Here is a 25775-nt window from a genome sequence, read left to right as displayed (position 1 = left end):
AACCCTTTTTGTGAATGGAAATCAATTGAATTAGTATGCAGAATAAACTACTAAGAGATAAATAGCAATACAATGTTAAGGCACTCTTAAATTTGACAGCTAGCAAGATACTGAGTTCAGACACATAAGCAATAGTACCGACTAAATACAAAGTTCATCAAGAGGGTGAAGTTTTTTTTCATTTATTTCACTATATAAATGTAATATTGTAATGATTTTGAGCATATTCCTGGAGTCTTGGATACCAAGTGCTTTTATCTGAATTGTGTCTGGCATTTTATTAATTAAATCATTGATTAAAATCTGTTTAATCACGACGATATGTATGTTGTAATTAGTAATTTTGTTTGTTTCTCTCTTTTATTCCTAGATCTACAGGAAATCAAGGTTTTTCCTTTGAGGTCCTTGATGAAAAAAAATATAACAAAAAAATTTAAATGATCAAACCTTTATGACTTTCTTTTTACCAAGGGTTTAAAAAAAAAAAATGTAAAGAAAATATCGATCTTTTTATTTTGCCAGTCGAATAGCCCTGCTTATGATCACAGGAGAACTACACATAGACAGACATAGGTACAGTGTCTCTAATTGTGATTAATTTAATCCAAAATAAGAGTTTTTATTTACATGATATATGTGTGCGTACTGGGTTTGTTTATTACATATATATAAATACATAGAGGTACAGAGTATATTTTAAAAATATTTATATGTATATACATTTATATTATTGTATTTTATATTATATATAAATATATTTAATATATACGAATAACGTATGCTTCTTAAATATATACATGCATGTGTTTGTATTTATATATGCATAATAAGTATACATAGTACGCACTAATATATTAAACAAAAACTTTTATTTTGGATGCAATTAATCACGATTAATCGTTTGACAGTGCTAAAAGAGAGAGAGCAAAAGGTCACACAGCATATGGACAACTTAGCCCCTGAGCATAAGCCACGTGACAGATAGTAAATGACAGTATACAGTTCAATCCGTGGTCATCTAAAGCCCCTTTATTTTCTTTCACAAAGAATGAAGAAGATCTGAAGCTTTGTAGCATTAGGAAACATCATACAGGATGGATGGAGCGTCTGCATATGCTCATGCAAAACAAGTGGCTGTCATGTCCCCACTAGATGGCCTTGTTCTTCTACAAACCACAGCTGTTCACTTACACTGATTGGATGGACATAGGCCAACCTCCCGAAATCACTACTAATCCTCTTAGTGACAACAAAACTCTTACTCACCCAATCCGCTGCGTCTCTCCAGTGTGCCCACCCTTTTCTCCTCTCTCCATCTCCCCTCCCCACGCTTATGAACCCACTGTGTGGAGAGATTGTAATCCAAGTGGATTACACTGTAAATTGGGTGATGGAGGATTGGATGCTCTGGAAGTGAATCTCAGCTGCAGCAGTGTGCTTGCCATTTGCTTGATTTGTATATTATAACTGGGATTATTTCACGCCAAGAACCATGGAACTTTGGAGAACATTTTCCAGGTGTGATGTTACGCGGATGATGTGACGGAGAGCAGGTATTGATATCACGTTCACCTGAGTTTAACACGAAGAAAGAAGGACCTAATGATAACCTTAAGTGGATTACTTGGATTATCGGTATCATCCTGAATATGAGAAGCATTGATTACTCCGTGCAGCTCAATGAGAGTTTGAGAAGTTTCTGGAGGATCTGAGCATGACTAGGAGCTCACTGACGTGGTTCATCAGGCTCTCCAAGAACTTTTGGATGCGCAAGTTCAGTTGATGAGAAGCTCGGGAGGGTTGTAAGAGACGTTTGAAAGCATGGAAGGCCAGCATGAATGGAAGTGATTGGAATGGACGTTGGGTTTTAGTCATCCTGCTGGAGTAGTGGATTCTCAGGACTTCTTCCCATGACAGATGTGACTCTTAAGGATAGATGTCAGCATCATGTATAACATCAGAGGGTCTTCTTGGGTCACGTTCTTCATGGTCTGCACAGGCTGGCTTTGCATCTTTACACATGCTCAAATGAAGATTCCTCCAGAAACGTAAGATTCACTTTGTTCAGAACCTTCATTTTCTGCTACCACTGGTTTGATTTTCTCCGTTGTTAATGTTTGGGTTCCTGTATTACTGTTCTGTTTTAATCAGCCAGTGAGTTTGGTAGATGCTTGTAAGACCAGACAGACTATTTTGGGGTCTAATTTGTTCTGTGGTGACTCCAGTTCCATGCACATTAGAATTTCAAATGAGACAGGAAGAGAAATTGCTCTGAGAGTTGTGTGATCATTTTTAGTAATTCCCTGATTCCCTGAGTTTGTTGAGGTGTAAAATTCAGTTCTCACGAGGCTTGGAAGTCATTCAGTGCAATAGCAGATGGCAGACACTTCTCGACATACGTAAGCAGCACTGAAAATATTTTAAGGTGGAAACGTAAAGATAATTTGGTGATATATACATAATTCTCTCATACATTTTTTATATAATTATTATCCAATAACTACTATATAACTACAAATATATACAAAATAATATTTGAATATATATTGGATAATGAAATGCAAATTCTATCATCATTTACTCACCTTAATGTATTTCAAACCTGATTTTCCATCTCCTGTGGAATACAAAAGAAGGTCGATATTTTAAAGAATTCATTCACCAACATTCTTTAACCAAAGACTTTCACTGAATGGCTAAAAACTTAAGACATTTCTGAAAATGTCTTGAAGATGATAGTCATGCATGTTTGGAACAGCAGAATTATTTATTTGATTTTTTTGGCTATTGTTGTCACGATTCTGAATGGCGATATAAAACAAACCAATCAAACTTCTTTGGTTATTTTTTTCCACACATTGTCAACTAGCAAGCTAATGCTCTGGCTTGAATGGCACTGTTTGAGCAGATACTCATACCATTAATAATGCCTTCTGGATACCAGCCAGAAACACAAGCTAGTTCACAGATGGTCATACAGGCCAGGTTCTGTGCACGCAGGAATATCACAGACTTTGAGCCTTTCCCAGAGTGCCGCTAACATTATTCTCGTGCATCATAATTTGACTTTTATTATGTGTACTAGACCATGCTCAGCATGTAAGACCAAGCATATTTTATAGCTATGCAAGTGCATCTGTGTTTTAGGGATTTATTGCTAAAAACAGTTTTATCTTGGCCTTAATCCCTATATTTATTTTTAGATTTATATAACTACAACAATTCAAGGACAAATTGTTCTCTTGCAGCTCCAGTTCGTTTTAAAAACTCACCAAGATACAGGAAAAACAATGACAATGACCTAAAAGAAGTTTTCTGTTTTAATATTTTATATCTGTGATGGTAAAGTTGAATATTCAGCAGTCTTCAGTATTACATGATTCATTAGATCATTCTAATATGCAGATTTTCTGCTCAAGAAACGTTCCATATTAATCTTTTTTTCAGTGTTATTTGAAGAATAGAAAATACAAAAGGACAACAATTTTTTTTAAATATTATAAGTGTCCTTATTTTGATCAATTGAATGTCTCCTTGCTAAATAAAAGTACTAATTTCTTTAAAAAATGACTGATTACCTACTGATCTCAAATCGTTCAACATCAGTGTGTATACAGGGATTGTTTCATTATATACAGTAAATTTGTGGTATTTTTGTAATTTACATTGACCTCATATGTACCTTTTATTATTGTTTGTGTTTGGATTGGCTTTCACTTGTCTGCATTCACTGTCAATGGTCAAAGATCAATAGATTACTTGGAATCCTATCAAGTGATTATGGGCCACCTGCAAACTAAGACAACTATTTATATTTATAGATGGGTTTATTCAAAGTAATATAGGCTACCCTTTTTAAAATAATTTAGCTGGGTGATTTCAAACGTTCGTCTAAAATCTTTGCTATGTACGCTAATTTCAGTCACTCTTGATAAACTATTTTTTTTGTAATTCTAGGGTTCAAAAATGGGCTATCACTATTTCAGAGCAAATCAACGCAATTGCATCAAAATATTCCGGAGCTGCGCTATTACAAAAGGTAAATCAATGAAAATGTTTCCCAGTCGTTTTTTAATTATGATGTTTCTTGATGCTTTATTTGTTGGATATTTGAGTGAAAACAAGTCACACATATTTTAATAGGTGGCTAATTCATACAAATTCGTACGACCTCACTCTCATTCATATGATTTTTGCACAATTTGTATGAATTTGTACAAATGACCTACATCTAACCCTGCCCCTAAACCTGCCCCCGAATCGGTTGTGAGATAGCGCTGAAGCACATATTCCTAGAAATTCCAGAAAATACTAAAACAGCTCTCTCTCTGTGTCCAGAAAATCAAAGATGTTGAGCCCATCATCAGAATAGAGGACGTGGATGGATCACGATTAGTGCTGGAATTTGCAGATGAAATCGAAAGAATGCTTGGCAGCAAGATGAAGTCTGTGAAGGTCGGTCTAAAGTGCTCATTTTATTATTGTCTAGATTAGACCTAACTTTAGAGTACTGATGATGCTTTATGAGGAGCTTTGGTTTTATCTCATAAAATGACTGAAAATAATGCAATTTTCTTTGTCCTCAGAGGCTCGCTGACACAGCTGAGGACGCTGACCTGTATCATGAATATAATTCATCTTTACAGGTAACAGAATTGGTATTTGGTGCTTAAACCTGTTTGTAAAAACTATTCGATAAACGCCATGTATTAAATTAAAATAAATTAATTTAATCATTTAAAAATACTAAATGCAAAGTTGTCTTTTTATGTTTTTATGCTTTTGTCAGTTTGACTACTTTAATGCACTATTGGTCAATTCTATGGATGAAGAAGGAAATTTCATTGAACTCGGTGGTGAATTTCCATTAGAGGAGAACGAACATTTCAACAAGCTTTCAGTCAATACTTTAATGAGCGACATCCAAGTTCCCACTAACGTCTACAACAAAGGTATGATAGCAATAATCAGATATCTATGGCCTGGGTGTCTGATTTAAACAGTATGTTTAATCAAAAACACATTTTGATTGTTGATCAAATCAAACTGTAGACTCAAAAGTTCTGTCACACATCTCTAGTGGTGCGGTCTGGTGTTATATGTGCAGTATGACAGCAACATGTCTGTGGATGTATTGCAGTATCAAATCTCTGTACTCACTTTAGAGTTGTCATGACAGAATTCAAATTACAGGGTCTTTATAGGTGTTTATATTATAACACTTGATGGAAATTACTTATTTGAGTGCTTAATATATGAGGGCTGCATTGTCACAGGGTAAATGAAATCAGAATCTTAACAATTTTGCGCAAATGCAACATTTGAACTTATATCAAGCGTCATTATTTGCAGATCCAGACATTCTTAATGGAGTGTACATGTCAGAAGCCTTGAACGATGTCTTCATCAGTAACTTCCAGAAGGATCCCACGCTCACTTGGCAATATTTTGGCAGCTCAACCGGCTTCTTCAGACTCTATCCAGGTTTGCTCAAATCTGTTGCTCCGTCCTACCACTTAAAAGGGAAAAACTGTACTGTACTGTACGTTCTTCAATGTACATTCCTAATGTAAAAGATATTTGTTTTTGCTTATCCTTGTGCTTTTCAGGAATTAAATGGACCCCTGATTCTAACGGCGTAGTTTCTTTCGACTGCAGAAACAGAAATTGGTGAGGCAAAGTAAAGCGTTTGACCTGAAACCCTAATAGGTTTTTGGTTATCCTGTGTGCTTAGTGAAGTTGATTGGTTCATATGAAATAAAATTTATGCCAGTTGACTTGGATTCAGCAAGGTCTTTTCCTGACCCAGTGTGCAATGCAGGATTATCTGTGTGGATGCCACCCAAATGTCTGCTTGTGGCTATGGTAGCACAGCCAGTTAGGCCCTGATCCCACCAAAAGACTTTAATCTGATTCTTAAGTGGTTAGCAGCTCAACGGCCAGGTTAGTAGGACTGACACAGGCTCCATATGTGACTGTTTACACAGAAGCAAGTGAATGCAATGAATCTGAATAAACACACCTGACTGAACTGGATTCAATTATGATCTTTCAATGTCTTAGTCTTTCAGCCATATTTATTGTAAAAATGGATATTAATGTGTTTGCACTGAATTGGCTTCATTTGTTTACATTTATGTCATGTTTTTTTAATACATTTACATATTTATGAACTGAATAAAAATACCCTGCAGTTGTACTGGAATTATGCTAAACTGGATAATTTTGAACTTTAATTGTACTGAAGTAGTGCTAAAGTCCAGTTAAATATATACTGAAATATATTTCATTGTGCTATTGCAAGTATACTTCATGTACACTTTAAATATCTTAATTTTAAACTCTAAATATCTATATATTTAAATATATATATATATATATATATATATATATATATATATATATATATATATATATATATATATATATATATATATATATATATATATATATATATACTCACTCTATATATCTAAATTACACTGAAAATGTTGATATGTTAAAAAAGAAAAATAAACACCTTTAAAGTGCTTTTAGAATAGCAATGTTTAGGCTACTGTTTTGCTTAAACATAACATGTTGAATGTTTAACTAAAACAGTACAATTCTAGCAAAAATAATACAAAAGAAATCAGCATATATATATATATATATATGTGTGTGTGTGTGTGTCGATATTATGCCCAATTCTTTTTATAATAACCTATCAGTCAATATTACTATAAAGTGTCTATCATAGCCCTCCAAACCCCGATCTAGAGATGTCCTGGGTCATCTTCTGAGAAAATCCTCTCTTTCTGTTTCAGGTATATCCAGGCTGCCACCTCTCCTAAGGACATCGTGATTGTAGTTGATGTCAGCGGCAGCATGAAGGGTCTTAAAATGACCATTGCCAAACACACTATCAACACTATCCTGGACACCCTGGGGGAGAATGACTTTGTCAATGTTATTGCAGTAAGGGCGCACTTTGTTTTCTATGTAGCATCACTTTATGGTTTGATCAGCATTGTAAAATATGTTTTTGCATGTGCTCTCCTTAGTACACTGATTATGTCCGCTACGTGGAGCCCTGTTTTAAGGGAACGTTAGTACAGGCAGACTTGGACAATCGCGAGGTAAGTCGATTATCCACTTCACTTGAGCCTGAGGAACTAAGCCAATGACTCCAATCGGCACTGCAGGAGACCGGCTCATACCATTCCCTCATATGCACTCACGTACACCTTGTGCGCATTGTTTTTCTTTTTGTGTTTCTTTGCTCATTTATTACATTTGCATAAAAATTTTATTTATTCTCTTTATCATTTACGTTAGTGATTTTTTATGTCTCTGAATTATTCAATTATTATTTAGGTCTGCAAATTGTCTGCTGGTTTTATTTCACGTGACCTGATTTTTATTATAATATTATTTTAATAATTATTTAAATTATTTTAGGGGTGAAACATTTACTTATACAGTAGTAGGTCATAGTCAACTAAAGAAAAATATAGATAAAATAATAATAAAAATACAAATCTAAAGTTGTAAAATAACATTATAACAAACAAAGAAAATTTAGAAATATAAAGCTGGTTACTATTTGAGAAACTATAAATAAATAATGACATAAATTAATAAAACATAAGAAAAATCTAATAACATCTATCCAAAATATAATAAGTAAATAAAAAAATCTAGCAAATTAAACTGCTAACAAATTTAATAATAATAATAATAGTAATAATAATAATAATAATAATAATAATAATAATAATAAATCACATGCTCAAGTATATGTCACACTTTTTAAAGGAAATACTGAGATAAACTTTTTTTCAGCTGTTTTTCAGGGATGCTAGGCTGTAGCTGTGACATTAGTCAGAGACATTAGTCCCATCCACATTCTGCTGTAGCTTTTAGTCATGTGATGGACAAGCGGCTGAGTGATTTGATCTAATGTGCAGCTCTTTTGCTTGTAATATATCAGAGAGCAAGTAGGGACGTACTCTAATCTCTGGAATTACCGTCGATTACAGAATTATAGAGCGATCGGATAGTGAAATGACTGAAGGCAGCACGTTTCATCTTTCGCATCACTCTCATAATACTGTTTTGTCTGGTTTTAGATATATGCAAATGCAGTAGGCCACATATTTAGTTTACATTTACTGTATGTTGCCGTGAATTAATTCCAGTTGTAATTTTAATTGAATAATCAAGTAATCAACAGATGAATTCAGCAAATCGATCACAATTATCAATATATTTGCTAAGAAAAGGCTCCTAAATGAAGATAATTTGAAGAGTTTACATTCCTAAATAATCATTTACTCTAAGTATCTTCAAAGCAAGGATGATGTAAAACATATAGGACACTTGGACCGTCCTGCGCAGCCACAGACTGGTACTTATTACAGGGTGATGGGTCAGCAGAGCTTGTAATGATATTTCAGGTCTAAGTCACTCAGCATCTGCTCAATGTGCTGACACAGATCCTCTAAGAACCGAAGAAAGACAGCAGCACCATGACATCTCTGTCCTACTTGCTCAGATGGGCAACTTGATCCTGAGTTTCATACCGTTTTTTGTCCCATTGTGTAATAAAAAAAAAAGACACAAAAATATTATGTTTTAATCATGTATTTAAAGCACTAAATTAAAGCACTATTTTATTTATTCATATTAATAAATAAAATACAATAAACGTTATTATTTTTTTCTTTACGTTTTTACATTTCATATGATTTTATTTTATTTTATATATATATATATATATATATATATATATATATATATATATATATATATATATATATATATATATATATATATATATATATATATATATTGCATTTTATAGTTTTAGGAATTTTTTTTTTTCTTCAATAGTTTTATACCATTGATGTCAGTGTTATTTTGGTATAATCTATATACTATTTATTCATGATTTAAAGTAGCTTTTATATTTATTTTATTTAATTCATTTTGTGTAATTGTACATTTTCTATCTATTATTTATTTTTCAGCATCATTTCAACTAAACAACAACAGTGGAATAGGAAAAACTAATTTGTTGTATTAAAGACATTTTTATCAGGGTTTTTCCTTTGCTGCATGAATTGTGAAAAAGTACAATCTTCATCTTTTTTTGTTTTCCAGATAAAAATAAATTTATTTGCCCATCTCATCTCTCTTTTCAGCATTTCAAGCTGCTTGTTGACGAACTCCATGTGAAGGGAGAGGCTACAGTAAAAAAAGCCATGAAGGAGTCGTTCCGCATCCTCGCTGACGTCAGTATCATTCACACAAATATACAAAACTCTGCTTATGGTGCCAACCTTCTGCATGTCCTCCATGTTTCTCTTCCTGTCCCCTAGGCCAGAGCAAATGGTCAGGGCAGCCTATGCAACCAAGCAATTATGCTGATCACAGACGGAGCCATGGAAGATTTCCAATCAGTGTTTGAGGAGTTCAACTGGCCTGACAAGAAGGTAACACACAATCTGTTCGCTCTACAGGGAATGGAGGGCATAACATATGACAAATCTGCATACCGCACTGTTAAATTGTTGGAGGACCGTCTGGAAAAATGTCGTGTTCATTGCACATTTTTTCTTCATATGCAGATTTTAAGAACAGGATGCATGTAGTTCAGTAACAAAATGTAATGGTTTCAGGTACGGGTTTTCACTTACCTTATTGGCAGAGATATGACCTTCTCAGAAAATGTCAAATGGATTGCCTGCAACAATAAGGGTATGTGGTCAGACAGTTTTAAAAACTTTTATCATTTACTCTACCAAACTCATATTTCTTTCTTACTTCGGTAGAACAAATGATCGAATCCTTCACACCTGCACGAAAAGGACACAAAGGCATCATAAAAGTATTATTTTCCATATGAATCCAAAAAATTTTATAGTTTTTGTGAGGAACAGAAATTTAAGTCATCGATCTTCCCCTCCCGCTGGATCGCCAAAACAGGCAGTCGAATTGGAGAAACGCATCGATATGATTTAGTATTGTAGGTCATTAATGAATCATCCAGTTAATAAATGATTCATTAATTGAGTCCTGAAAGCACCGTTCAGTTCAGATTCAGGTTTTGTGAACTGGATTGATTTGTTAATTGAAAAACACGATTTGTTTATTTGAATTCCTGATTCATTCTCTGGCTCTGGAAGAATTTCAAAGAGTGATGGCTTAAATTATGGAAATTATGTCTCATGCAAAGCTATCTTTTGACTTAAATAAAGTCATATGGACCACTTTTATGATACCTTCGTTGTTCTTTTTGGAAGCTTGAAAGCTGCAGTTCATTGAGCTCTTTAGTAAGCTAGCAGGAAAATATGCTAAAATCTTATACTCATGTTTGATATATTCACAGGTTATTATACTCACATCTCGACACTGGCTGATGTACAGGAGAACGTCATGGAGTATCTTCATGTTCTGAGTCGACCGATGGTTATTAACCATGACCATGATATAATCTGGACTGAGGCATATATGGACAGCGTGGTGAGTTTGTGATTGTACCATTATTCATATTCATTAATTCTAACCACTCATTTCCAACTGTGCTTGTATCATTTCAAGGCAATTTAATGTAATTTGTTGTGCTGTTTATTCATATATTACCGTTTGTGTACTAATGTGATTCTTTTCCATTCATCTCCATAATCATCTCTATCACACAGCTTCCTAACACTAAGGAGGTAATGCTTAGAAGCAGTAAAACACATGGCACTGTACTTCAGCATGTATAAACAGAAGACTTTAGATATTTAGCCTGTGCTTAGAGTGTAATGTAGCTGTTAGCCTGGTAAGCATACCAGGACTTTTTGGTTTAGGACTCCCTCTACTGTTTATCATCATTTATCACATTTGTGCTGGACATGATATAATGGAGCTTACACTAATAAAATCAACAGGAAATAGTTTTCAACCCATTTTATTGCCATAGTTTGGTGTATTTCGAAGTTGAACATGGATATAATTCAACAACTCATCTAAAATCGTGAGAAGTGGGCATTATGAAACCAGAAATATGCATTTGGAAAGTAAACAGGGTTCATTTTTATTTCATGTTGATTTTAACTGTGTGCTTCGGCATTAAAGCGTAAGATGCTAAATTCCTCAAATCTCTCCCGTAGCTGTTCAAAAGCAAGGCTCACAGTCTTCTGCTCATGACGTCAGTGGCCATGCCAGTGTTCAGTAAGAAGAAAGAGACACTTTCTCATGGCATTCTGCTGGGAGTTGTGGGAACTGACGTGCCCCTGCTGGAGGTCATGAAACTTGCCCCGCGGTATAAGGTACAAAAAACATCACTAGGATTGTCAACTTTCTCTGAATTTTTTAACAAATGGCATTTGTAATTTCAGCTAAATGTTAGCATGACCAAACATGTGTTTACATAAACATGGAGCATATCAATGTTACATTTTGCATTAATATAGCATATTTTTAGACTATAAAATGTTTATACATAACTACACACGTATATCAGTTTTCCTTCTTTCTTAATCAGTTATTTTATTTATATATACTGTACCATATATATACATAGTATATATATATATATACTAAATGTGTATAAATATGATCATGCTCACAGTTTACTCACAAAGTTTAAACATTTACTTTTGGTTTTATCTTTTAGCTTGGAGCACATGGTTACGCCTTTCTCATCACGAACAATGGATACATCCTGGCACATCCTGATTTAAGACCACTGGTAAGTCCATCTGATCTTCCTCACAGTATCAATCACTCAAGCATCTGACTATATAATGGACAGATACTGATTTGTCATCCCTCTCACTGGTTTTTCTCTATTTTTGTAACAGTACAGTGATGGGAAGAAGCTGAAACCCAAGCCCAACTACAACAGTGTGGATCTGTCAGAGGCTGAGTGGGAGGACACTGAGGACAGTGTGAGTTGATCACATATAGTACATACACTTCCTTTAAGCACTGTTTTAATGCTCTGAAAAGTTGTAATGATGTCCTGGCTTGTCTGTGCAGTTGAGAACAGCCATGGTGAAGGGAGAAACTGGCACCCTGAATTTAGATGTGAGAGCAGCTGTGGATAAAGGGGTGAGTGTGTTTGCATCGGCCATCTTTTATGTTAAAAACATTCAATTACTTGAACTACTCCTTTTGGGTGAATCATACAAGTCCTGACAAGAATATGTCCATTCTCATTACACTGCATTAGTGTCATAAAGTGTTTTATTTTTATTTTTACTTTTTTTATATTGCACGAATTAAACTTATTCGTGCAAATATAGTTTAAAAATAAAATATAGTTTATAGTAAATGTGACCTGGACATGTTCTTGATAGGTTTCGTAAGATTCATACTTTTAATAAAGTGTAACATAAAGTGAAAATTTAAATGGTATATTGGGTCATGACTAATTCCTTTGCGACTGTATTTTTTATTTTATTGCCCAGAAAAGGCCGTTGTTCCTCAAAAATGACTATTTCTACACAACCATCAATGAAACTCCATTTAGGTTTGATATGTTTCTCATGTTTTCTGAATATTTCTTTCATACTTACTGCACATGTTGAAAAAGCTTATTGAAAAATACAATATTATAATATTATTTTATTGTGCAATATTTTATCCTTCACTTTAGATATTTTTAGTAACAATATGTGTAGTTAATCTTCATGCGATGGCTTTAATGCATATTTATGATGTGCTTTCAGCTTTGGGATGGTGCTAACAAGAGGTCACGGGCAGTACATGTTCTTTGGGAATGTTTCTGTGGAGGAGGGTGAGTTCACCATATGATTTATAGCTCATGTGATATACAGGTGGTGAAAATGATTCAGTGTCCTTCAAAAGTTTGGGTACATACGATTTTTAAACAAGGAAATTAATACTTACATTCAGCAAGGACACAGGATGTTGATCAAAAGAGAACAGCACAATTGTTTTCAACAACAAAAAAATTATAATAAAGTTTTTGAGCAGAAAATCTGCTTAAAATAGTTTGTGTTACACTGATTACCAGAGTAATAAAAACGGGTATTTTAATTTATGATATTTCATGGTTTACTCTGTCTTTTTTATCATAATGGTGAGCTAAGAGACTTGTATATACAAAATACAAAAGTATACAAATAATTTTATTTTATTTAATCATAGATTTAAAATGTAAATAATTATTTTTATAATGGAACAAGGGTAAAACAATAAAATTGATATATAATAGGCATTTGAAAAGTAGCCTTCATAGAGATTTTAAAAAGTTTCTTTCTTATATCAACAAGAAAAATGGTTTAATAAAAATCAGCCCTTGGGAAATAAAAGTGGCTGAAATTGAGAGAACACCCATTTAAGAAATTGTCTACACACACACACACCTCATTATTTTCTCCTTTCTTTAGGTCTTCATGACCTTCAGCAGCCGGACCTCATGATAGCAAATGAATGGTAAATACTGTTAAACAAAAATCTAACAGGCCAACTCTTTCTTCTAAACTATTTCAGGACAGCAGGTCTCTAAAAACTTTCAATCTTAGCTCTGTGTCTTGATAAGTTAAACTATGTTTTTTTTTTTTATCCACTCAGGACGTACTGTGAGACAGATATTGACCCACATCACCGTAAGCTCACTCAGCTCCAGGCTGTGGTCCGATACTTGACCGGGAAAGAGCCGGACTTGGAGTGTGAGTTTTCCTCAGCTGCATTTTACTGCAATATTTTCTATGCACACTTTAAATTAAACCCTGATTCTAACATGTTTATTATACCGTGGCTAATGTTTTCAGCTAACAGAAAGTGTACTTCAAGTTTAACATTAACACATTTTTATCATGTTCAAAGGCACACAGTTATAACAATAACTGTATGCTATTCTTAAAGTAAAGGTTTTATTGTTGCATCAGGTGACGAGATACTTCTTCAGCAAGTTCTTTTCGATGCAGTGGTAACAGCACCACTGGAGGCCTACTGGACAGCGCTAACGCTAACCGCCCCTGGGTAAGAGGCTTTATTTAATCTCTGTATGTTGTGCATTAAGCAAAGACAGACTTTTTGAAGTCCCACTTTTATTTTGAAGAACATTTTGGAAAAAAAGGAGTCGGTGTTTATAGTTTCTTGGCTTTTATCTCCTTATAGTGTAGATGAAGGCATGGAGTCGGCTTTCCTGGGAACCCGATCTGGGCTCATGCGTGTGATCAGATACGCAGGAAGTGAGAAACGTGTTGGAAAGTGAGCGAACCGTTGAAATAAAAACAAACAGCTTCACTCAGTAGCAATAAAGAATAAATAATGGAAATAAATAAATAAATGAATTAATTATTTACAAGAAAAAAATATGCATACAAAATATCAGATTGATTATAAATATTTGTATGATCAATGTGAACATGGATCACTGGACATGCTGAAATACATTTTTAGCATGATTTGAGATAAAGCAAAAACTAGTGCTTTCAAACAATTAATCACGATTAATTGCATCCAAAATAAAAGTTTTGTTTATACAGTTTGTACATATATATTTGTATGTTCTGTATATAATGCATAACATTGTTTTGTATGTGATTAATCACATTTAATCAATTGACAAAAATTGTTACCATTGTCAAATTTTATTTCTCATTTGAAATATGACTTTGGTCTTTTATAAATTTGTGGATACTTTGACCCCACAGGAAGTTCTTGACCCATGTGGATAAAGAGAACCTCTTCACAGTGGACCACTTTCCCATTTGGTATCGCCTGGCAGCTGAAAACAAACCTGGCCAATTCTTCTTCTATGTCCCACATGATGATATAAACAAAGGTGCTCAAAAAGTCATGGTTAAATGTATTTGTTGCAATGTCACAGTTTATCAGCTACAGTAACCTATGACCTCTATCCAACAGGGAAGAACACTTTTGTGGCAGTAACATCTGTGACGGTTACTGAAGGGAAAAGAACTGCTGTAGCTGGAGGTAAGATATCCGCAATTGTTTTTATGCTCAAATCAAATTTTACATTCAACATATCATTAAGCGATCATTCAACACATTTAAAATAGTTCAAAATGGAGTAGGTACCAAACTTTGAGACCATATTAGATTTTTTGGGGGCTGATAAATTAAATATTTGATTGTTTAAAAACACTAATAATTTAATTTAATAACACTGGTAAATACAATCCTTAGCAAACGATGAATATCCGTTTTTCACACTTTGTAAAATAATGCCTTGTTAATTTTATTGATTTTATTTAGATTTTTTTTTTTAATTATTGTGATTTCTTTTTTATTTTTATTGTGTGGATGCCAAATAGTACAGAATATGAATATATTTAATAACATGAAAATAATAATAAACTTATTTACAATTATCAACCTTAATAGTGACGCATCATTAATGTAGAAATATATTACTTACATGTTAAACATAGATATATATTTAAAATATTATTCTGTTTCTCAGTTTTAGAAAAATATACTAATATGCACTATTAATAATTAACAACTGATTGATTGCAACTATAAGAAAAAAACACAGAGGTGGTTTGTTAGGAGAATTCATAGGAAAATATATAAATTTACATAAAATTGTATTTTATTAAGTGTCTTAAATCTACTTAAAGGAATAGTTTACTAAAATAGTTTTAAAAATGAAAATTCTGTCATCATTTACTCACCCTTGAGTAATTCCAAACCTGTATGAATTTCTTTGTTCTGCTGAACACAAAGGAAGATATTTTGAAGAAAGTTTGTAACCAGGCTGTTTTGGGTCACCATTGACTTCCATAGTATTTTTTTTCCTGCTATGGAAGTCAGTGGCTCCCAAACAAACATTTATAAATCTATATACATCAGTGATAAACGGTTCCTCATGTGCTTTAAACACACACTTCTGGAGGAAATGCCATCCATGCTACGCTCTCTGTGGCTTCTGCTCCTTTTCCGATAGTTGGCATCAGGTCCTCTTTTTCATCCTGCTCTGGTTCCTTTGCCACCATCAGTGGCTGTTGCTGCTGTCTGTTTCCCTCTATCAGCTGCTGCTGTTCGTGAGCCACCAGCATTGCATAGATGCAGCCGTAGGTGGCCGTTACCACCATCATCACACACACCACGCCACACACCACCCCGGCTACCACCACCGTGGCGGTCGCTCGACGCACACTCACAGGCCGGTAGCGCTGGCGTATGCAGTCTCCGGCCGACCCCGCTGGTACCTGGTGGCCCTCGACTGCAGAGGGGTTCCTGGTCTCCAGATAGAGGGGGTAACAGTGTCTAAACATCTCCATAGGGACACTGCGAAGATCCTTACCATGCAAATTAGCAGGAAAGGAGCAGTTGGTGGAATCTATGCTGCCACCTGTGGAATGGTTTAAGAGAAAGCCATATAACTTTTATGGAATTTGAAATTATTTTTAACTTAAATTTAAAAAATTAAACTTGTGTTTGAAATGTCTCGGTCTATGCTAAATATGTTTGTAGAGTATCTTTAAATTTATATATATGTATATATATATATATATATATATATATATATATATATATATACACACACACGCACAAACACTACATTATATTATTTAGGCCATTAACTGCGAAGTGGTCAAGAATAAATTATTATTTAATCTAAATAAATAAAATTAGATATTCATAGTTTATTAATTTCATTTAAATACACACACATAATATTGTATTGTACCATCTTAAAAAAACTGTACAAATTGTTTGCCACAAGTGAATTTAGAAATCACAACAATGTAATTTACGCATAAAAGCATTTTAATTTACACTATGAAATATGAGTATTTATTTTGAGATTTTCAGTCAAAACTTAAATGCACTTTTTTCTCTACATACGTTTTTTGGTCATTTCATTTTTATTTACATCACAATACATTTGATACGGTAGATTCTGTCGCCACTTTCATTACATTGTGACTTTAAATCTCTTAAATCTCTCCGGTGGTAACTGATATATTGCGCATAACCAATTCCCAGCAGAGATAAACAACCTCTCTCACCTGTATATACAATCCATTCCAGCCAGTGCTTGAGTGGAATTAAATTGCAGTTACAATTCCATGGGTTTCCCTCGAGCAGAATTTGCTGTAGAGCAGTTGCTGGCTCAAGTGAAGTTCTTTGCAGAGTTCTCAGCTTATTGCCCATAAGCGAGAGCCAGAGTAGGTTCTGGAGCCCGTCCAGCAGGTGTGTGGGCATGGAGCTGAGACTGTTGAAGGAAAGATCTAGACGCCTAAGCTCACTCAGGCCTTTGAACTGATCTGGATTCAGTTCCTTAAGCCTGTTGTCTCGTAGAACCAGTTCTGTTAGGCTGCTGAGGCCAGAAAACAGGTTACCGGGGAGCCTCACAAGGAAGTTTTCAGAGAGATCCAGGACCTCCAGGTTATACAAGTGGGAGAAGCTTGAAGGGAAGACACTGGACAGAAGGTTTCTGGAGAGGTCTAAATGAAGCAAATTGCTGAGATTTGAAAAACACCTAAGGCTGATCCTGGAGAGGAGGTTTCTGGAGAGGTCTAGATGCAGCAAGCCACTGAAATTGGAAAAACTCCCAGGGTCCAAAGCGGTGACGTTGTTATTTGAGAGGTTGAGGTAGCTTGTGTCAAAGGGAAGCTTCTCCAGGATGGAGTCCAAGGAAGTCAGTTGGTTAAGCTCACTGCAGTCTGTGTAGTTAACATTGCAGGAACAGCCTGATGGACAACTTGTAGATGTTCCACAAGAGCTCAGAAGAGTCATCAAGAGACCTGAGGAAACTAGACAACATGGGCAGAATTAAGAATTTGTGAGAGTTGAAAAGGTTGAAGATGTTGTAATACGTTGAGGATCTTACTTATAATGTTCATTCTGGGCTGCGTTGTCCACCTTTTGTAACAGATCCTTAAGGCGAACCTTTGGAGGAGCATCCACTGGTCTACATCAAATGAATGCTTTCTTTCTTTATCATCATAAATCCACCAGGAAATTTGTTGAATTCACATGGAATTGCTGTAGTTGTTTTGGTAAAAAACTAAGCAAAAAATATTAAAAGAATGGTTAAAGAACGAAGGGTGCTATGTTGGTACAGATTTTATGCATCATTTCTAATACAGTGCTACGATTAAAACTAAATGAATGCCCTGTGAAGACAGAAACATATATTACATCATGAGGTTTAAACAGCGCAGAGCTGAAATGCATTTGAGTCTTCAGAAGCCAAAGAAATAGTGAAAGAGCGTACTTTGTATAAAAGCTGCCCAGAGGCCCATTGCTTGATGTGAGAGAAAAAAGCCAAGTGAAAACTAGAGGCATTGTAGAGGTGACTTACAAAGCGTTTTTTAAGCTGCTTCACACTACTCATATTTCTTTTTGAATATTTTATATTATTTATATTATTAGGTTAAAAAGATAATTTGCTATGCATGTGCATGTATATATATATATATATATATATATATATACAAACACACACCAGCATTGCTCTTTCTCCTTTTTGCCCGTCACATTTGTTGCATTAAACTATCAAGGATTAAACTGTCCACACCATTAGATAATAAATCAGAGCTGAGAACAACATCCGCTTTATCAGTGAAAAGAGGATCAAATTGTGCGTGCTGGAATGTGCACTTCTCGTAGTACATAAAATTTAATGAAATCTGTTAAAAAAAATCCCAGATATTTCTATATTTCTATATCTCTTTAAAGTCGAATGTTCCATAAACATAGAATATATATATAATGTAAACAATAATTAAATAATTGAAAATAATAAAAAAAAGCATAGATTTAGGAATTAAATATTACGAATTTATGTTCTACGACAAATATTGAAAAGCACAACGACCGCTGCTTTTTTAGGCTAATCAGTGAGAAATGATTATGATTGTAATAAACGCGAATCAACGCGAATCAGACCTGAAACATACCTTCAAGCAGTCCTCATGTAGGGGTCCTCAAGACAGAGTGAGCGAATCAACAGAAAATGAAAGAAACAAGAGGAACTGGCAGCTCACAGCTTGAACAGTCCAGAGTGTGTATGAGCGTGGGTCACATCAGTAAGTAGGACTAACATTAGAACAGTCTGTGCCTGCCTGCACGGCCAGAGAGAGAGAGATGGATGGACTGAGGAGGGGGCAGAAGAGATAAAACATCAGCTGATACAGCTTAGAAAATGGTAGCCTCTTCAGTTTTATTCATGACTCTTTGCTGTAGCTTATGATGTTGAACGTATAAGGATTAATCGTGTGATATACAGCATCAACAGATGTTGTCAAGAAAAACATTAATACAGGGTTCTTATGAAAACCTGGAAATATAAGGGAATTTTAAAATAAAGATTTTCAGAGATGAAAAAATCGATAGAAACATTTATGGAAATTGTTTATTTGTTGTTTATTGTTATTTTACTGAAAAATCATGGGAAAATCAGCAAAAATTATAAAATCATAAAATATTTATGGATGTTATCAAAGTATTTATATATTATGATTATGTGTTGTTGTGATTGTAAAAATGTATGGATGTTTTTATCCAAATATATATTTTTCAGCACACAAAAGACATTTAATTGACCAGAAGAAAAATGCAACCTCTATAAAATGATCTTAGAGGTTTTCAGATTTTTCTTTTTCTTCCGTATGCAGCTATAGGAATGCAGGCATCCCTGGACTTGCTGGAGAGAGTGTTCCTGTCTATTGCCAAGCAAGTGAGTTTTACCTCAAAAATATTAATATTAGATATTTGTATTAGTTAGGTCCTGCAAGAAAATGTGTAACTTTTCTGTGGAATTTCTATATATTTTCTTCAACCCAGAAACAATTCAGAATGAAACATCTGTAAAAAATCACATTAACACAGCACACTGAGCTGTATTTTACTGGTCTTGAATGTACCTAGTGTAGAGGGAGACTCTGAGACAACAATCTAACAATATTAAGTCTTGTGGTCCTGAAGGTCTTCGATTAATGGTGTGTATCAGTTCCTGTCCGCCTCACACTGACGAATGAGCAAATAGTGTTTGTCACTGGAGATTTCTAAGTGTACATGTGCGTTCTCACGTCTGCAGGCCTCCAAGCAATTTATCAAGATTCTTGCTACTTACCAAACACTTTTCTGTTCAGTGCGACTTGCCACATGACCTACAGTCCCTTCTGGCGTTTAAATCTAGGACCTTTCAATCACCACCCCTGTTTCACACAAGGAGCCTTTTCTTATAGATTTTATCATCTAGTGTAACATACACAAACAACTCTCCACATTATTAACCTTTTAATACTCATTTTCTTCTTCTTCCTTTATTTCCTCTTGTCAGCCAAATAACACAGATGTAAGTATTGCATTGTTATTTCTAAGGCATGTTCACTTAATATAGTATGCTATATAATATATATTACTTTTTAAAGCACATGCAAGCCCCCTAAAATTTTGACATGCACCAAATTATTAGCAAATTTGATTTACATCCACCAATAGACTCTTTTTAGGCCCTAATTTCTACCCCATTCCTAGTGTCGGTATAATTCATTTGAAAAAATGTTCTTGTCCATTTACTAAAGCCCTTGCGGTTGTCTTCTTCCTCTTTGCAGTGCAGTGATGTGGACGGTATATGTCCTCTCAGCTGTGAGAGCGTTGTGAGTGAAGCTAATTGACTCTTCTTTGTGTTGTCTTTATGTAATCTTTGAATCGTTGTTCTGAATCAGTTTACATAAACCGATTCACTAGAATGAATTCTGATCCAATTCAACAAGGGAGATCGTCGATTCTGATCCATCTCTGTATTTTTTACAGGATGTGAACTGTTACCTTGTTGACAATAATGGCTTCACACTGGTCTCAAAGGAAAAAGGAGATGTGAGTGTTACAAACAGTTCATTAAACACACATTAACCTTTTGTGATAACATGCCCCAATAGCGTTTAGTTATAGAAGAGATGAGCTGGAAGATGCTGACTTGTGTAAGATGATGGCTCTAGCTGCATGTTTCCATTGCCCTGGGGCTTTGGTGTGAAGGGCAGGTGATGAGATGAGGACTGGATAATGTACCACAAACTGTCCTTGGAGCGAATAGATGAGACAGTGATTGAGAGAATGAGAATGGACCTGGTGAAATTGGATTAGCTGGGAAAGGTTGCCACATCTTTTTTTTTACTTCTAGCTTTTGAGCAGCGTCAAAATGGAGAATGACGCCGTTTGCGCAAATGAACATGATGCTTTGCATACAATCGTTGACCAACAAAAAGACAGACCGTTTTTAGTATATTTCAACATAAACACACGTTGCTAGTAATGAACACAACTCATTATCATTTATATTTAATATTCGGTGTAAGAACGTTGTAATACACGTTATAAGAACATGTGTTTAAAAGAGAACAAAAATTAGATTGGTCCTGTCTGTTGTTTATTCTTTCCAGTAACTGCGTTCTACTATGTTGTCTGTTGACGCTATAAATAATCATGTTGCTGGAATTCGAGCGATCACTGTCCCAAAGAAAGATGAGTTTGTATCTTCACTGGAGCAGATTTGGAGAATTTAGTATTATATCACTTGCTCACCAGCGGATCGTGTGCAGTAAATGGGTGGCATCAGAGTCCAGATAGCTCTTAAAAACATCATAGAATTCAACAAGCAATCCACACAGCTGTTTAAATGATGGATTTGTATCTCACAAACACGCAGCTTTCACTTCACTGTGTTAATGGATCGACTGGAACGATGTGAATTATTGTAATGTTTTTATCTGACGGCACCTATTTACTGCAAAGGATCCATTGGTGAGTAAGTAGTGTAATGCTAAATTTCTCAAGATCTTTTCTGATAAAGAAACAAACTCATATAATTCTTCAATGGCTTAAGGATGCATTCAGGGTTTTTTTTTTTTGGTCAGCTATTCCTTTAACTGACTAGCTTTATTCTATTAGATTTATTTAGTGCATTGTTAATTGATATTTTAGTCAACATTATGATAAATTTCATTGTTATTGTTGACATATCTATTCGATTAATTGTGTATTTTGTTGCATACTTATCTCTATATGCTGAGATTGGTCTCACACCATAACCGCAGCTGTTTGTAGCAACACATGCACTGTAGCTATGTGAGCAGTAGCCAGGAGATTAATGCTTATGGAGTCTAATCCCAGATTGCCGTGGGGCAGACAGGGCAGATTCAGGCATCTGTTTGCACATCTGGATCACTGCACATCTGTCTGTCTATGAGCATGTAGGTGTGTGTGTGTGTGTGTGTGTGTGTGTGTGTTTATCATCATGGGATTCAGAAATGATTTTATATTGTGTCATACTGTATATCTAAACCTGAATAATCCTTCACTGTATGCTTTACTCTCTGTGTCTCTGTGTCCTTTCACACAGGTCGGCAAATTCTTCGGGGAAATAGACGGATCTGTCATGGCCCAGTTATTGAAATCTGGCCTGTTTAAAAGGTAGCTGGACTCCTCAGAGCTTTGTTTTTCATATAATGCGATATTATTCGTAAATAAATTATTTGTGTGATTTATGTGTACATTTATGAATGCTGTATGTTGTTCTACAGGGTGACGCTGTATGACTACCAGGCCATGTGTAAGAACGCCCATCATCACACTAGTGGAGCTCGACCACTGCTCAGCGTATGTACACCTTAGCATTTATTAAAGAGAAACGTTTCTTTATAGAGCGTAATGCTGTCTATATCGTGCTGAAACTGTTGACGATCCACTTCTGTTCACCTCACAGCCTTTCTATGGTCTGCTGGCATTAGTAAAGTGGTTCTTCTCACATTTTGTGATGTAAGTAAGAATGTTTGAAGATGAACTATTTTATTCATTTGAGATGTACTTTGATTTGTCAGTGTAAGATTTATATTTAATTTTAAATTTACAGGTTTATGTTGGAGTTCAACATCTGTGGTCTTTGGCATAATGACTATGTTGTGGATGGTAAGTTAGGAAGTTATGAAGGATGTAGCGTTACCCAGACTTGAACACCTCATCTCCATCTCAGTTATATTTTTGTATCATTTAAAGTATAATTTTATGCAGTGTCTGTCTCTCATTTTCTCATTCTCCATTTCCATTGTTGTTCATCATTTTACTGTAATTGTTTCTGTTCAGCGAAAGCTGGGTTTCACGCAGGTAAGTATCCATATGTGTACATGAGCACGTGCTTTATCTAGTTTGTGCCATTCTATGGCCAGGATCCAAATTAGAGCTTGACTATTTATAGTTAATGAAATGCTTTAGTCATCTGTAGTGACTTTAGCATAGATCTAAGTGTTCTATGACTTTCTAGACAAAATAGTCTAGTCTAGAAAGTTTAGAAGATCCTGATTTATTATCACAATGAAATCTTTACCACACAAAAGAAACGAGCCACAACACAAAACTACCACAACACAATGAAACTATTACAACACAAAGAAAATGAGCCGCAACACAACAAAACGATAACAACACAATGAAATTAGCGCAACACAACAGAAACAAGACAAAACACAACACAATGAAATTATTAATGCACAATGGAAACAAGCCGCAACAACAAAATTATTACAACACAGCAAAAACAACACAGTGACATGACCATGTCGTTTTCTATCAGTTTTAATGAAAGTCTTGTCCTCTCCAGCACACAGGCAGAAGAAGGTGGAACTAATGCAGCCTTGTAACACAGAGTATCCCGGCTTCATGTACGACACATCCATCAGAGAAACCAACAGCATCATCAAATGTGGCCGTTGTCAGAAGTGAGTCCATCAGTCAGACTGCCTTCAGATTGGTGGGCTTGTGCCAGTAACAATTTGTCAATGTGTCTCTCTTTTTCTGTCATGTTTCAGGATGTTTGTCCTACAGCAGGTTCCTAACAGTAACCTGGTCATGCTGGTGGTCCAGGCCGACTGCGACTGCTCCCGGCAGTACGCTCCCATTACACTCGCACCCAGAGAGGTCAAATATATCCTTCCATGATGATGAATTTCTTGTCTTTTAAATGTGGCTTGGTTAAACCCTGTGAAACTGAGGTCTTCTTAACTCCTTTGAACATAATGCCACGGTTAAGTGCAACAGAATGAAATCTCAGAAGATTCGCAGACGACCAGAGTCTTGTCACGCTTACCATCCTCATGTAAGCCACTACAATCATATAATGCATGAACAGGTGTGCATATATATGGCACAATATTGAATTAATGACATTTTTGGTGTATCTTTGTTCTCACAGGAAAATGCCAAGGATTGTGGGGGAGCATGTGGGATAGCAGTATCTCTAACTCTCTACTTCATGTGTTTGGCCACTTCATTGGCTCTCCACTGAATAATAAACTATCCTTCTTCCATGAACACTGTCCAACAGTGGACCCAAGGACCGCAAAACAGGACACATGTGATGGTCAACTATGGATCTCTAGCATCAGGAATTCAACCAAAAACAGGTTTATACAATGTAGTATTGTTATTATGATTTAAAGGGATAGATCACCCGATCACGAGGGTAAGTAAATGACAGAATTAGGTTTTTTTTTTGGTGAACTGTCACTTTAATTTGCATCATACACAGTAGTTCTGCCACCTATCGGACTGAATATGACACTGCACAAATGGGTTTTTCTCAGTGGGAGCTACAGCGAGAGATATAATCTTAGATTGTCTCGTGTGACTTGATGTTATACATCAGATCTGCTATTCTCTTTTTTTTTATAATATGTTTAGGATTACAATGAATGTTTCTAAACAAATATAGAGCAGTGGCAGCTAAACTGCTCTTTATTTTCATTATGGTTACTACATGTTTTTAATTGAGCCATTTTCAGAAACTCTGTAATGAAAAGCATTTCATATGTTGTTTGACAAGGACACAGTTTAATAATTTTTTAAAACGTATATGTATGTATTTTAGTATCTTTAAGCTTATTGATCCAAGACAAATAGTCTTTAAATATGGCTTGACAGTGATTGAGAAACGTTCTATGTGAATACAGAAGATAGTGAAATATGATGGATGTACTTGGTGTTTGATTAAAAATGCAGAAAGTGTGAACAAATTTTTATTTGAACGTTTTTTGAAGTTGTTTTGTATAAAAGAAATGCACATATTTTTGCTTTTTACAAACACACACACACACACACACACACAGAGCAAATGCATATACAAACACAGATTTATTTTTTAATTGATTTGTTAAACTTTTTAACTCTAAGTGTAAAATCACTTAAATATTATTTGTCATTTTGTAAATATATCATTAAATTGTTTTTTTGTTTTATATATAATTATATATATATATAAATATAAAATACACAGTACAGACCAAGTTTGGACACACCTTCTCATTCGAAGAGTTTGCTTTATTTTCATGACTATGAAAATTGTAGATTCACACTTCATCAAAACTATGAATTAACACATGTGGAATTGTATACATAACAAAAAAGTGTGAAACAACTGAAGATCTATATCATATTCTAGGTTCTTCAAAGTAACCACCTTTTGCTTTGATTACTGCTTTGCACACTCTTGGTGGTAGCCATGCTGGTTCAGTATGCCTTCAATTTTGAATAAATCCCCAACAGTGTCACCAGCAAAGCACCCCCACACCATCACACCTCCTCCATGCTTTTCTGCGTCGCACAAAGACACGGTGGTTGAAACCAAAGATCTCAAATTTGGACATTAGATTTCCACTGGTCTAATGTCCATTCCTTGTGTTCTTTAGCCTAAACAAGTCTCTTCTGCTTGTTGCCTGTCCTTAGCAGTGGTTTCCTAGCAGATATTCTACCATGAAGGCCTGATTCACACAGTCTCCTCTTATTCTAGAGATGTG

General features: G+C 35.0%; 2 protein-coding genes across 3 annotated transcripts; one reads left to right on the top strand and one right to left on the bottom strand.

The window, feature by feature from the left end:
* The first annotated feature begins 1270 nt into the window (after nt 1-1270).
* On the top strand, nt 1271-24991 carry cacna2d4b (calcium channel, voltage-dependent, alpha 2/delta subunit 4b). Of its 2 annotated transcripts, XM_043228593.1 has the most exons (37): nt 1273-2048; nt 3958-4039; nt 4339-4455; nt 4587-4646; nt 4790-4952; nt 5353-5484; nt 5610-5670; nt 6807-6957; nt 7044-7118; nt 9186-9275; nt 9363-9476; nt 9663-9741; nt 10373-10506; nt 11142-11300; nt 11648-11722; nt 11835-11921; nt 12013-12084; nt 12444-12505; nt 12705-12772; nt 13389-13434; nt 13573-13670; nt 13890-13983; nt 14122-14214; nt 14661-14791; nt 14875-14943; nt 19602-19663; nt 20270-20284; nt 20544-20588; nt 20746-20808; nt 22331-22401; nt 22512-22587; nt 22694-22746; nt 22841-22896; nt 23585-23702; nt 23793-23908; nt 23997-24079; nt 24176-24991. In XM_043228593.1, exons 1-37 carry the CDS (start codon nt 1948-1950, stop codon nt 24266-24268), a joined length of 3264 nt encoding a protein of 1087 aa, XP_043084528.1. In that variant the 5' UTR covers nt 1273-1947; the 3' UTR covers nt 24269-24991. The 2 variants fall into 2 exon arrangements, with proteins under 2 accessions (XP_043084529.1, XP_043084528.1); XM_043228594.1 differs by lacking the exon at nt 7044-7118 and having other exon boundaries at nt 1271-2048.
* lrtm2b (leucine-rich repeats and transmembrane domains 2b) lies at nt 15695-19589 on the bottom strand. The gene is made up of 4 exons (XM_043228603.1): nt 18885-19589; nt 17813-17989; nt 16989-17735; nt 15695-16327 (listed from the first exon to the last, which is right to left on the bottom strand). Exons 2-4 carry the CDS (start codon nt 17883-17885, stop codon nt 15849-15851), a joined length of 1299 nt encoding a protein of 432 aa, XP_043084538.1. The 5' UTR covers nt 17886-17989; nt 18885-19589; the 3' UTR covers nt 15695-15848.
* Nucleotides 24992-25775: the final 784 nt, after the last annotated feature.

Source organism: Puntigrus tetrazona, chromosome 25 (genome assembly GCF_018831695.1).
Source record: "Puntigrus tetrazona isolate hp1 chromosome 25, ASM1883169v1, whole genome shotgun sequence".
In the NCBI taxonomy this organism is placed as follows: Eukaryota; Metazoa; Chordata; class Actinopteri; order Cypriniformes; family Cyprinidae; genus Puntigrus; species Puntigrus tetrazona.
This window is presented reverse-complemented; position numbering and strand designations above follow the sequence as displayed.

Excerpts from the sequence above, each read along its gene's own strand:
- lrtm2b (XM_043228603.1), bottom strand. The coding sequence starts at position 17,885 with ATGCTCCTCCAAAGGTTCGCCTTAAGGATCTGTTACAAAAGGTGGACA. Across the intron at positions 17,736-17,812 it reads GCCCAGAATGAACATTATAA|TTTCCTCAGGTCTCTTGATG; the intron begins GTAAGATCCTCA and ends CATGTTGTCTAG. Across the intron at positions 16,328-16,988 it reads GGAATGGATTGTATATACAG|GTGGCAGCATAGATTCCACC; the intron begins GTGAGAGAGGTT and ends ACCATTCCACAG.
- cacna2d4b (XM_043228593.1), top strand. The coding sequence starts at position 1,948 with ATGTATAACATCAGAGGGTCTTCTTGGGTCACGTTCTTCATGGTCTGC. Across the intron at positions 20,589-20,745 it reads CTCTCAGCTGTGAGAGCGTT|GATGTGAACTGTTACCTTGT; the intron begins GTGAGTGAAGCT and ends TATTTTTTACAG. Across the intron at positions 22,402-22,511 it reads AAATCTGGCCTGTTTAAAAG|GGTGACGCTGTATGACTACC; the intron begins GTAGCTGGACTC and ends GTTGTTCTACAG.